General features: G+C 43.0%; 1 protein-coding gene across 1 annotated transcript in view; it reads right to left on the minus strand.

The window, feature by feature from the left end:
• adamtsl4 (ADAMTS-like 4) overlaps window positions 1-12,500 on the minus strand; it is a 36,029-nt gene extending 23,529 nt beyond the window's left edge. Inside the window, exons 1-4 of the mRNA XM_042424917.1 lie at window positions 12,177-12,500; window positions 10,186-10,249; window positions 6,759-7,342; window positions 4,852-5,566 (exon numbers count right to left, since the gene is read on the minus strand). Of these exons, the coding sequence (XP_042280851.1) occupies window positions 4,852-5,566; window positions 6,759-7,342; window positions 10,186-10,249; window positions 12,177-12,199 (1,386 nt within the window). The 5' untranslated portion in view covers window positions 12,200-12,500. The remainder of the gene's footprint in view (window positions 1-4,851; window positions 5,567-6,758; window positions 7,343-10,185; window positions 10,250-12,176) is intronic.
• Between the last annotated feature and the right edge of the window lie 1,555 nt (window positions 12,501-14,055).

Here is a 14,055-nt window from a genome sequence, read left to right on the forward strand (position 1 = left end):
GGGGCCGAGGGAGAGTCTGAGCCTCAGAACAGCTTAACTGTTCGAGGACATGCTTGTTAGAAGAAGACAAAAAAATACAATAGAATAGGAAAGAAAAGAAAAGAGGGATCCTAGATAAACACTGTAACCACAAGATCAATAAATGAATCCAGAACTTCGCTGGAAGGCGTTGGAAATAACAATCTTTCCATGTTCCACTTTCCATGTAGGAGCTCTACAAACCCAGACCATATTTCTACTAACCAGAGTGTTTTCATGCACAGTGATAACTCTTAATTTAAGACATATTTTCATAATAAGACACTGGTGTGAGAGAGAGAGAATTCGGAAGTGTAAACAGCTACACTCTTCGTTCCCAGGACTCATTTTTATTGACAGTTCCCCAAATTAGTTAAGCTATGTACGCTGCTTCCTCTGTCCTTCTGCAATTTCATCTAAAATTGCAAAATCTGTCTCTGTCTCTGTGAATTTAAATCACTACTGCAGAAGCTGTGTACTCTATCTTCTGGGGCTTTTAAGAATCTTGAATTGTTGGCCTCATTAAGGTTTTGTTTCAGATTGGTCTTGTTTAGTTTTGTGGTGATTTTGTGTCATATCTTATCTTATGTTATTTGTCTTATGTTGTTTATCAGTAACTCATTGTTATTGCTGCCCATCTTAGGCAGGAATTGAGGCTTTCCTGGTTAAAGGCACCCTGTGGAGTTTTTGAAAACTAGTAACGGTATGGAGAAATGTCTTTCTAATAATAATAATAAAAATAACTTTATTTATATAGCACTCTTCCAAACAAAGTTACAAAGTGCTTAACAGTAACAACAAAAAGACAACATCAGTTAACAGTAAAAGGTAAAAATATTCAAAACACAAGATAGCAGCACAACACAGAATGAAGTAATGAGGTACATAGAAATAATAGTACAATTTAAGAAAAGACTATCTGATAAAAGTGAGTTTTGACACATGATTTAAGGTGGCTAGCCTGAGGATCTCAGGCTGCTCTATGGCTCATAGGGAATGAACATATCAGCAGAGTAACTAGGTGCCTGTCCTTAAAGTTTGTAAGTAAAATCTTAAAATTAAGTCTAAAACTCACCTGGAGCCAATGTAAAGATGTAATCTGATTTCCTTGGGTTTGTTAAAAGCCTCACTGCAGCATTTTGGATGAGCCGGAGGCGAACAACTGACTCGTGTAAACAAACTTTAAAAAAAAAAAAAAACTCAGCAAGAAACAATAAAAGATGACAGAAGGGGAGCGGAGTAAAGGAGAGGAAAGGCAGAGAGGGATGAAAAGAAACAGGAAAAAAAGGTTTGAGGGGAACTTGGAGCGCACAAGAGCTGATATAAACAGACTTTAACAAGCAGACGTACCTGTTCTTTGTAGAAAAGCAGGTACCTGTGCTTGTTAAAGTCAAACACAACAAAGATCAATCTGAATGACTCCATGTGGCCGAGTGTTTGTTCCTGTGTGTGCTGCAGCCCGACACATCTGGGCCTGTTTGTCACTTCATGAGAACAACAGCAATCGTGGCAGGGTCTGCACAAGCTCATTAGAGCTGAGGAGTGTGGCTCTGCAGTGATAGTCATATAAAATAAAATATAAAAATATCCTGTGTAAAAACGCCTGAGTAATGATAGAGTGTGATTAGATCATCTGACTCTCACTGCAGCAGCCTGAAGCCACGTTTGTGTGTCTGGTTGTTACAACATAAACTCAGATCAGAGCCAGATCAGAAACAATGACAAAGCATTACTTCTGCCCTTTGGTGGTGGTTTTTTTTAATGGTATTATCTTGCTGGTATCCATCTTACGTGGCGATGTGGTGAACTGCTACCCACATGCATCTCAAATCCACATGCCTCATTTACTGTTGTATACGTATTCTGTATATTCTAGGTAAATATTTCTCTTAAGAGGAGGATGTAAACAAAGAGGGATTGCTTATAGAATCTGCAAAATTCGGGGTAAAAGACGTCAAAGTTTGAGAGGAAATGTCTGCTTCAAACTAGTGTCTCGTCTTTTTTTCCAGCAGCTTCTTCTCAAATTCCACCTTTTCCTCCCCTCTCCCTCTGACGGAATAACTTCTCCTCTTGTTACACTCTGCGCTCGCTCACACATACACAAACTCTCTCTCTCTCTCTCTATCCCTCACACACAAACACACACACACACTTTTCCATGAATCCCTCTCTTCCTCTGACACAAACTTCCTGCTCAATCTTTTTTCTCTCCATCCCAACCATCCCTCCCTTTAGTCCTCTGTCTCCTCCACTGATGGGACTCTTTATATCTCTCCACACACAACCTAAACATTCCTTCTCACCGGCATTCATCTCAATTTCTTCTCTGCCTCTCTCCCTCCCCACCTTTCTTCTCCGCTCGCCCTTTAGCTCACCCTCCCACTACTGTGTGCAGATTTTCTAAAAACAGTACTCTCTTTCACTACTACTTAACTACGTCACTTCCTTCACCACCCTACCCTTAAACCCTCACTAACACTTACACACACACACACACACACACTCTTCCCCTTTTGCCCTTCTCATTTCCTCTGTCCCTCTCTTGGTTCCCCACTTGCTTCTACGCAACAGTAAAAACACACACATACACACAGCCAATCACACTTGTGATGGGCCTCAGGCGCACTGTGTTATGACAAACACACCTAATAGATAATAGGATGTGTCATACTCAGTCTGGCTCACTGCCTCAATCACACACACACACACACACACATATATATATACACCATATACAAGCCTGGGCAAAGTCCTGCATTCATCAGTGCTTTAAACCTATTTTTAAAGCAGTGATACAACATATAAAAACTGAAATGTGGCCCAACAGTCCACTGCAGGAACAAACAGAGCTAATGAAGACTTTTAGAGGCTAATGTTGGGTAAACATGTAACCCAATGAGTCAGGATCAGCCATCACAGGACTGCTATTAGCGCTGCTGGCACACAGAGGCTGTGTATTCTGCCAGCTACTAAATCTGTTTTAACTTGGGGACTATCACACAGTCCGGCAGAGACAGAAAGAAAGAAATAGAGGGGGGCGAAGGAGAACAAGAGAGGGAGCAGCGCTGGCAAATGATCAGCATAGAGAAATGTCAAGGGCCGATGAGTGCCAACCTGGCCCCAAACTCAAGTGTCTACTTCCACTTGATGAGAGCCAGTCGTAGATGGAAAGTGTGAGAGTGAAAATGCGCAAGTGTGCGTGTGGTATACGTTAAACCCAATCTTATCGTTTCCCCCTACGCTCTCACTTAAGAGAGACCTGCTACAAGCGGTCTACTGGTGTACATAACCCAGTCACATGTCACTCTGGGTATTTCTGTCCCCATGATCAAATCTTATGGATCAGTTTCCGTCTGTTTATTTCATTTGTTGGTTCCTCCATCCATCACATGCGATATCTTACACACAAATGATCGATTTTCATGAAACTCGAGGAGGAATGATGCTGCTCACCACTGCTTTTTGGCATTTTATTGCTATAAATATCACTTTGACAAGCCCATGGGTAATGCAAAATTATGTCTAAGCTGGTTTGCTGGTCCATGCTGTGACAGTACAAATCAATTTTAGAGCTACAATTGCAATGATTACGTGTAATTCATTTTTGTGGCAAAAACAGAAATACATTCAAGCTGAAATCTGTGTCTTTCCACATGTTGTCAGTCTCTCAAGGGATGATGTTTGATTGATTAATGTTCGAAACACAGAAGAGATGGTGGATGGTTGTATTGAAGCCCGCTGTTAATTTGATGCAGACGTTGCAAAAGGTGGAAAATGTGCAAGCGAGCCAGTTGTGATACTACGATGCAGTTGTGTTTTGGTTCTTGAAAATATAAAGAGCTGTGATATATGTCAGACATGTTTGCCAGGACAGGTGCAGCCCAGTGTCTCCAAAAACAGTTAAAGTGGTGTTTTAAAATGTTTTAAAATGTTGCACAATACCGATACATACAGTACATTAACAACATTTAATTAAAACACATTGTAGATATGATCACTTGAGACTCACTGTGTCGTTGGAAAAGTCCTTATCCACAATATTCACTCTCAATCTCACCTTTAATTGAGTGAAATCAAGCGTGGCATTCCTGTCTCGGTGAAACCTGAGTTACTGCGGGGTCAACCTCAGTTTCTCACCTGTGCACTGGGAGTCGAGTTGGCTCGCCTGACATGACCAGCTCGTCCGTGTCTCTGGCTGCCTCCTCTTGGCAGCACGTACGCACACTTGCTACCGATAATGCTGGCACTGTGCTGCACCGAGAGGTATGGAGCAGGTCGAGACCCCAATCATCACTGCAGGCCCCGTGCCAGACAAGACATTACATCAACACACACTCCAAAGGCACAGTCGTGTGCGCTCACACAAACACTCATCGCCCTGGCACATATTCACACTCACACATGTGTGCAATCACTCATAGAGACACCGAACGCAGACACATGCGTACGATCACGTGTAAAGCTTCACAACAGAGATGTGAGTTCCAGAATAGCATATACGCACGCCTTAGAGTAGCGGAGGCTCCAGCAGGAAGTTTCCATCCGAGTGCTCATAGACAAGCAGCTAGTGTTGGAGTTGGGGAATGATCAACCTATCAAATACTCTGCTGACCTTCAGCTCCTCAGTTTACGGCCACCTAACCGCTCCCTTCAACACATGGCATGCATATAAATCAAGCATGACTGCAGGCTATATACAGATGCATGATGCATAAAGCAGAGGTGAACAGGGGACATGGGGACTGAGTAGCTGGTCCTGGAGTGAATTATTGAGATTATTAAGGGATATGAAACCCTGAGATTTATAGGTAAAGATTTCAACCTGGATCTTACCTGCGAGAAGCACCTGCGGTACTCTTTCTCAAGCCCAGAGCATCTGTAGATCTGAGGAGCTCCTCTCCCTCCATCCCTGCCCGCCTCCACCCCCAGGTGCGGGATGTGGGGATGCTGTAGTGGGTAGACGTTGCCTGAGGGCGGGGCGTGAGGGCTGAAGCCTGGGTGGAGCTCCCTGTCTCTGTGCACGCCACTGGAGCGGTGGAGAGGGGAGGAAAAGGGTGAAGTGACGGCAGGTGAGTTGGGGATAGAGAGAGGGGAGATGGGAGGAGGTGGCGCGGTGACGGAGTGCCAGTCAAACGCGCGGCGGTTGGATAGGACAGATGAAGAGGAGGAGCGTGAGAAAGAGTGAGAGGGGGGCACTCGCTCTCTCGCCCTGCCATGTTCTGTATTGGTGTGCGATGGTCTTTCCACGTTGCGGTGCGGGCTGCTGGTTGTGGTTGTGGTTGTGGGCAACTCCTCAGCGGCATGTGACTCTGGGCCCTCCTCTTCCTCTCTCCTCCCTGCCTCCCCGGAGTCTCCATCACTCCCCGTCTCATCTTCATCTTTCCCTGTGTTCTCTGTGTCAACTTCACTATCTAGTCCAGGTGCCGGTGTGGGCTCCGCAGATTCGGTGCTGTTAGCAGTGTGGCGAGCCTGCCGGTTGGGCCGGTGCAGAGGCAGAGAGAAAGGAACCCTGCCATACCCGAACTGACCGGGACGGATGTTGGAAGACCTGCGAAGCAAAAAAAAGAAACAGATCAGGGAGTATTTAGAGAGAAAGATTTACAGATGGTCAGAAAGAGCCAGAGGCAGTCACAGAGATACAGGAACAAGAAAGACAGGACACATTTCAGATGCAGCTCATGTTAGCTGTCCAACATTAATATAACCGAAATAGAGCCAGCAGACTGTTGTGAGGCAGCAGTGTGATGTAGTGCCTGTTGGTATGACAAAAACCAGAAGTACTGATGTAATAACACAGCAGATACCAGAGGCCGAGATGGGCATAACTCCAACTCCCAATACTTTTATGAGCGAAAACATCATAACAAGTATTCTCTAATGTCTAAACAATGTCAACACTTAAACTAATGGTACCGGAACGTAACCTTACCATGGACATAAGGTGGAGATTTCGAAATAAAATCTTGTCACTTTGGGTTTTCTAAAGTTTGAGTTTCTGAGGATCCTATGGTGACTGTTGCTGCTCACAACAGCAATCCAGTTCTCCTGTTTATTCTAAACAAACCACTGTTGCTACTGCCAGTGATGACTAACTCACTTTCTGAGTCATTTTCCTGGAAAAGGCCATTTTCGGGTCATCAGCAAAGCAAAGTTAATATCTTTTATTAATCTGATATTGCTTGAAATAGTGTTTTAATTTTGTCCGTTAGGAAACAAACATTTGATAACAATATATTGGCCGAGATTTGTGATACAAACACAAATCTGAGGATACTGAGATATGCATTTTTTCACTGTCAAATTAAACTTTTCAGTGCTCTCTGAGATAGAAAATAACAAAAACAATCTCACCATAAAGTCCAATCAGTACTTATTCTGGGGCTTTCAATCAAATTCCACCATTTTTTCTCAGTAAATGTAATTGCCCACTTATCATGGAAATTAAGATTTTGTTTAAGGACTTCTCATCCTTGTTGACTTAAAAGATATAAATGAGCTCAGAAAATAATGGAAATTTGAACTGAGCAAACTCCATCAGCTAAGGAAGATTGTGTAATATGATTGAAAGCTCCAGAACAGCTACTGAGTACTACTGCTGAGTGGACCATGTGGTGAGAATGTTTTGGTCAATTACTTTTTCTGAATAACCTTAAAATTGTCTTTGCATTTCTGATTATTCGGTTATCCATCAGCCGACATATATGCCGTTTGTTTCTTATTAATGGTCCAGCTTCACTCACCTCCTTGCAGGCAAACCCTCCCGATTGCCTGAGACAGACCTTCTACTCCCTCCCCCTCCGTTCCTCACTGCTCCCGGATTGGTCGGCCTCCTCATGATCCGTCCCGGCTGGTTGTAGCCATGTGGAGAAGCGTGGTGGGGCGCGCGGTAAACAGACACACGGTCCTGATTCGTTGGGGAGAATTCTGGTTGGTAAAAAGGAGGAGACTGATTGGTCTGTCCTGGTACAGGAGCCCCTCCTCCTCCGGCGGGGGTATTCCGATACAGAGGCAATCCTTGGTTGTGATTGGCGGAAATTGGTGGGGAGTGATAAGGTGGGTGTTGCCCGGGGTAACGAGGAGGGTAGTAGGGGCGGATGGGTGAGATGACAGGACCTCCGATGCCTCCGGGCAGATACCCTGCCCAGTTAGGTGGAGAGTGGGAGAGAGGAGGGGCTTGGGGAGGTGGAGGGGATAAACACTTCCTGCTTCTCTGTGAGACGCCCACGCCGCAGGTCTGAGAACATTCTGACCACTCCCCCCAAACAGACCACACCCCTTCCACAGGCTCCGCCTCAAACACCTGTCTGGACCTCCGGCCTGCCACCTGGCGCACACACACACACACACACACACACACACACACACACACACACACACACACACACGCACACACACACACAAACATACACACAAACATACAGTTAAGAGGAGAATTACACTTATTACATATTTATTACAACTTTACTGTTTCTATAATCCAACTGCTGGGCTGCCAGCCAGCACCGGGCTTCAGAACGCTTACATCCAGGCCACGAGTAAATCATATGATGTGGCAAAAAAAGCTGAGAAATAATTATATAATTTTTAGGACTGCAACCATCAGTTATTTTCACTATTGATTAACCTAAAGGTTATTTTCTGATATTAATCACTTAGTCTTCAGAATGTCAGCAAATTGCCTGCAGTTACATCATAAAATTTCTTGTTTTTTCCAACCAACCTTCCAAAAGCCAAAAGATTCTCAGTTTGCGATTATATTTGACCAAGAAAAACAGAAAATAATTACATTTCACAAGCTGGAACCAGTGAATTTTTTCCGATTTTTGCTTGAAAAATGACCACAACCACAACAATCAATCTTCAAAGTAGTTGCAGATGAATTTCCTATTGATCAATTAATCATCTAATCATTTGAACTCATAAGATATTAAAGGCAAAATCAGGGTAATTACTTGAACTTGGCAGAGTTTATCTGTGCTGTATTTTACTCATCACTATGTCAACCCCCCCCCCAACAAAATACATTCGTTTAAACAAAAAGTCTTCTGTACGCGAGGTAATACGTGTGATTACATTAATGTTGCAAAGATGTCTTCTAAATGCAATGAAATACGCACAAATAAAATTATGTTTCAGTTTTGAAACTTAATTTACTTAATCAAAACATAATTATTCAGCCACTACTGTAATAAATTTGCTATATGTCTCTTTTCATTCCCTCCAGGATTCCAGAGAGAAACGGATGAAAAACTTCTTGACCCTGTGTTGCATTTTGACTCAAAAGTCAGTTTTTAGTTCTTTTGTATTTTAGAACAATCATAAAGTTAAATTTAATAAAAACTCGCTGGTTAAAAAGTAGTTTGACTGAATGTTCAAGTACACTACTCCTGACTGTAACATTAACCCTGTTGTAATAAAGTTGAAACTGCAAGCCTTGGCAATGTTTTAAAAAAGTACTTAACTTTGCAAAAACGTTGCCATTGCAAAATCAAAAATCTCTGGAAGGACTTATTTCTTCACAGTAAGTGAGTCCACTGATGAGCTGCAGTCTCGTGAGTTTCCTTCCTCTGAGGCCAAAATATAAATCCTGAACTCTTCATAGTTCACTCAGGCTTAGAAGAGACTCGGTCACCTGCCAGCAGTTTATGAGCAGATGGATAAATTCATTGGAGTTGGTGTCATAGACACGACAAGATCAGGGCTGATCTGGCTGCGGTTCTGTGCAATTGTGTTTGTATATGTATGTGTATGTGCATGTGTGCATGTGTGTGTGTGTGTGTGCATGTGCATGTGCGTGTGTGTGTGTGTGTGTGTTTGTGTTTGTATGCGGGTGCCAGGCTGGGCTTTGATGTCTTCCTCTGTGGCTGTAGATAAATGTTTCTCCTCTCATTTCATAACTGAAGCGTTGGCCTGGTTGGCAGACCAGAAAACATGAGAGCGGAACAAAAGTTTCCATTCAGAAAGAACTCAAACATAAATCTGTGCTCCACTTCTCTCCTGTCTCTCTCTAAATGTGTTGGGTGTGTAAATATGTGAGCACATGGGTTAAAATGTGCAAGTAAACATACTGAACACACTGTTTGTTTATGTGAGAGAGAGGACAGGTGTAAGCGTGCGCACATTTGTGTGTGTGTGTGTTTCTATGCGTGCGCCTGTGTTTTCTGATACTGTATTGTCCAGTTCAACACCAGATTAAAAGAGTTCCTGTCTCCGTCTGAGGTAAAATGGCAAGCGGGTGGGAGAAAAAAGAAAGAGAAAGGGGTGAGAGAGACGAGGGGGAGCAAGGTGGACAGGCCTAATGACTGTGTGTGTGTGTTTCTGGAGGGGAGGTGTGGTCTGTCGTAATGAGTGACATCAAACACACAGCTGCCACATAATTGGGACCATTAATGAGCTCCGTGCAGTGACCCTGCAGCAGCCGCCGCTGACCTCTGGAGCTACTGGTTAAACTCCTGCGACACTGTACTACCAGACCCGGACCAGACTCAGGTGTGGCTGTGAATTCTGGGTCCTTTGTTTTTCATTTTATAAACAAATGATCATACTGGTATTACTATGGGCCCCTTTTAAGGATAGCTTCACAATTTTTCAAGTCAATATTAAAGGATATGACTGGTGATTTTCTATATTTTTACATAACAAATCTCATGTGCAGAGCCAAACCAATATTGAACTCATCATACTTACAAGTGTCGTGTGTGTATCCAAAGCCTGATATATCTTATTCCTCTAACCTGCTTCCAATGGAAAATATGGGGGACAAAATCCACAGTCCTTTTTAGCCAAAGCTAAAATGAGGCTTCGGCAGTATCAGTTAGATAAATCATGTGGATATCTTCCAAAGTTACAGTCATTTTAGTACAAAATTTTCTCCTTTGAAAGTATTCCCTTGCTGAGATGCAGTGGACGGATACACAGAAGGAATTCCACATTAAAAAGACAAACCGAGGAATTGTAATTTTGTCCCTCATCTCTCACGTTTGAATCATGTTAGGTGGGAACTTTTTGCAGCCGATCATTTTCCAATATATATATGAGTGCAAGAGCACGGCCTTAAGACAGATTTGAAAAAAAATGTGAGCCTGTCCTTTAAATATTATCCCCTTTCACCTCCCTATGGTGATGCAGTCGTCTGTGAATCCCACTTATGATGAGCTAATGACTCACCTTCCTCTTAGCAGCCTTGGTCACGGAGGTCGTGACCACCACAAAGCCCCACAGCACATAGAGCCTGGAGGGATGAAGAACAAAAGGGTGAGAGGACAGGCAGATATATAAATGATTTCAAACATGAGCACGATTAATAAGGTCTTTTATAAATGACATAATTGCTCCATGACCTACATGTGAAATTGGTATACGCTGTGCAAACTAACACAGACTCTTATTATTCTCTGGACATCAACTTTCTTTAACCTGTTTCGCTAATGTACATTTTATGAAAAAAAAACGTGTTAAACGTGTTGAGTGAACACCCTATCAAATGTTCCAGTGACCTAACTATACTTTAGCAACCAATTATGCCACTTTCTTTCCCACTACAGGTGGCATGAGGGCTTGAAGGGGAGGGTGGGGGGGTGAACAAAAGTTTCTTTTTCCCTTCAAGGTTCACAGGCAAACATCTCAATCAATCTGGGAAAGCCCAGGAGGCGCTAACAAACTAATGGGTTTAAACAGCAAGCATGTTTTCCCTCCGCATGCCTCTCTCTGGGGCTGTACACACCCTGTGGATGTGGTTTTAACACACACACACATACACACATACATACGCATATCAGATCATGATCACTTTTGGGGACATTACATAGACTTACATTCATTTCCTGGAGACTTACCCTAACCCTAACTCATAACCACTGACCCAAAAACCAGCTTTTTCCCAATTGAGGACACGGCTTTTGTCCCCAACTGGACAAGCCGTCCCCAATTAACTGGTCCTAAGTCTGAAATTTGTCCCCAAAAGTAGCCTACGACAGACCACACACACACACACACACACACACCCCTACACACGCACACGCGCGCGCACACACAAACACAGTCAGTCACAACATCCAAAATCATCTTGTAGTGCAGTGTACTTTTTATTTGAGGTTTGCTGTTCAAAGGAGTGGTTTATGGTTTAGGATGGTGTTGAATGTCTCCTTTAATTATGGGTTTCTGTACTTAAAGTTGACACGAAACTGCTTTAGGAAGCATGCCGATCCACTAGGGAGCCTGCAGAGCAAAAGCTGTACATCTGTAAAAGTAATTTAATCTAATATTGGTTCTTTGAAATGTTTTTTTTTTCTTTGAGAATGTGAAAACATGTCTGATAAATGCATTGTTTCAGAAGAAAAATCATTTACTTAAATCGGTTGTTCTGTCTATACTTGTGGTTTATTACAGCCATCTCCGCAGAACAAGACAAGTGTATTGGAAACAAGTGGAATACCATCCCTCCATCTGCCAAGAAAATAGCCTGAACATGAGACTAAACGCCTTTGCTAAGATGGACATTTCAGCGCTGACTATGAGAACCAAACCATCACCGCAATCACCAGTCCACAAGCCACATGTAGTCAGAGTAATTGGTCCCTTCTTCCCAGTGTGGTGCACCGCCGTGGTCTCTGGAAGCTTCCCCACACCAGACTACACAATTACCCCCGAAAAACACAGACAAAGGTCCCGCACAGTCCGACACAACAGAGCCGCTCAGGCCGAAGTAACGACCCCCTACCCGGGTCCACGTTTCCCTGGCCGCTACAGTGGCACATTGTAGAATAAACTCAGAGCCGCAGGGACAGGCAGAGAGAGAGGGAGAGACGGCGAAGAGAGAGGGAGAGAGATGTGCAACAGGGGAGAAAACTAAAAAAAATCTACCCTGAGGAGAAAGAGGGAACTCTTAACTTAAACCTTATATGTGCCTTCGGGTAAATTCCTCATCATATATCCTGCACGGCGCCCAGTGCGCAACGAGAAGGCGTCGTGCGTAAAAGCAGAAACTTCGCCACAAAACAAAACAACTTTAAAATACAGATCTCTCCACAAACACTCAACATAAACACCCTGCCCACTCAAATGAGGATGCAAAAAAACACACCCCATGTGGTGTTGTGTACAAGCGGGACTGAGAGAAGCAGCAGGTTGTAGCTGTGTAAGCAAGTCAAAAGTTTTACCTGAATAGTAAACCGAGCCGCATGCTCCTCCAAAGAGTCTCCCGCTACGCTTTCTCACTCCACTGTTGATCACCGATATCGATTGATCAGTCCAGTTTAGTGATCGGTTCCAGTTCTCGTAGTTCTAAAAGAAATGTGATGAAGTCCTGCGAGGGCTTCTTCTTCTCCTCCTTCTTCTTCTTCTTCTTCTTCTCTCTCTTACTCTCCCTGTCCCCTTCCTCCTGTCACAGTCACTCCCCGTGATTTTTGGAAAGTGGGAAGGGTTCCGTTTTTTTCCCCTCTTTCAATCCGTTCACTCGACAACTTTTTTTTTTTTTGAAGGGGGGGGGGGGGGGGGTCCTTATTATAAACTGGTGTGACGCCTGGCAGCCAGGGGGCCAGGGCAGAGAGAGGGGAGACAGGAGACACAAAATGGACAGATTACACAACTCTCTCTCTCACTCTCACCCTCTCTCTTTCACACGCATAAACCATACACTCCCTCTCTCTCTCTCTCTCTTTCTCTCTCTCTCTCTCTCTCTCTCTCACACACACACACACACACACATACACACATCACTGTGGGCCCTGACTAAGCTGTAATAACTCTCAGAGCCGCTTTCTTAGTTGCACAATCCAACATAAGAATGCTCCATTGTACTAGGTCACACTGATCAGTAGTAATGATCTACTCCCCCTGAGCTGGCAGCATCTGCAGCAGGGACACTTTGTTGGGGATGTACAAAGCATTATGGGCTCACAATTGTGCCAACGCAAACACTGTTGGTTCTATAACAAAGTGGAAAATCAAAGTGGAAAATGATTCTTTCATGAATAAAATGCGGCTGCGGATTTTTGAGCGACATAAACATAACTGTGTTTTCTCATAACTGCTTAATCACATTTCAAGCACCAGAAACCAGACATGCTCCATCAGTTTTGGAGCTCAGATAAGTACACCCAATAGACTTCTAAGCAGGAATGAGATTCTGTGTGTGTGTTTGTGTGTGTGTTGGCTGTGAATTCCTCTCGGTTGTGGTCTGAAGCAGATGTGCAAAGTGCCTGATTCCAACCTGTTTACACAATATTTATTTGCTTGTAATCCACCGACCTTCCCAGTCAGTCGGAGCAGCTTTCGAAAACAGAACACGCTGGTCAAACAACCCACGGGGGACAGCGGGGGGTAAACATATAATGAAGAGCTTTATTCAGTTTTTAAGGAGGCTGATATGACTTCTGAAGGGATGTTAACACTTTTAGAAGCTTTTATCCAAGACTGAAGAAAAAAACATTTTTTTGTGTTTTGCCAATAGCAAAATTAAAGACATAAAAGTATGCATGTTAACAAAAAGCTTATCTCACTTACTAAGAAGTTCTGTAGTTGCACAAACAAGCATTCCTCTATCTACTGAGGTTGGACAATTACACAAAAATTCGGGAGGAAAATAGATTTTTACATGCTCAGTGACTGCAGATGGAAATTATCTCTGGTACAATGCATCTTTTCTCTTTATGTCAGAAGAATTATTTTTTTTGTGCATGTTCCTTGACAAATTTATGTAATAAACTGAAGGAAAAAAACCCTAAAAACTATGTTGACTGTCTGATTTGGAAGAAAATGGAAAGAGTGTCCTATTTTCTTCTGTATTGACGGTTCAAGAATGTCTGTTCTTTTAAACACTGAAAATATTCTGGTGCACAGAAGATCAAAAACAAAAAAAGAAGGCAAGAATAATAAGTAGAATAATAAGTAATTTGTGAATTTTGTAGTAGACACAAAGGGCTGAAAATGTGAGTTTTAAAAACTGTATGAATTGATTTCCTTTATTTTTGGACTCTTTGTAATATGACTTAAAATGTATGCACTGCATTCTGGATCTGGTTTATGTTGATTTGTGGT

The sequence above is a fragment of the Thunnus maccoyii genome, chromosome 10, assembly GCF_910596095.1.
Source record: "Thunnus maccoyii chromosome 10, fThuMac1.1, whole genome shotgun sequence".
Classification (NCBI taxonomy): domain Eukaryota; kingdom Metazoa; phylum Chordata; class Actinopteri; order Scombriformes; family Scombridae; genus Thunnus; species Thunnus maccoyii.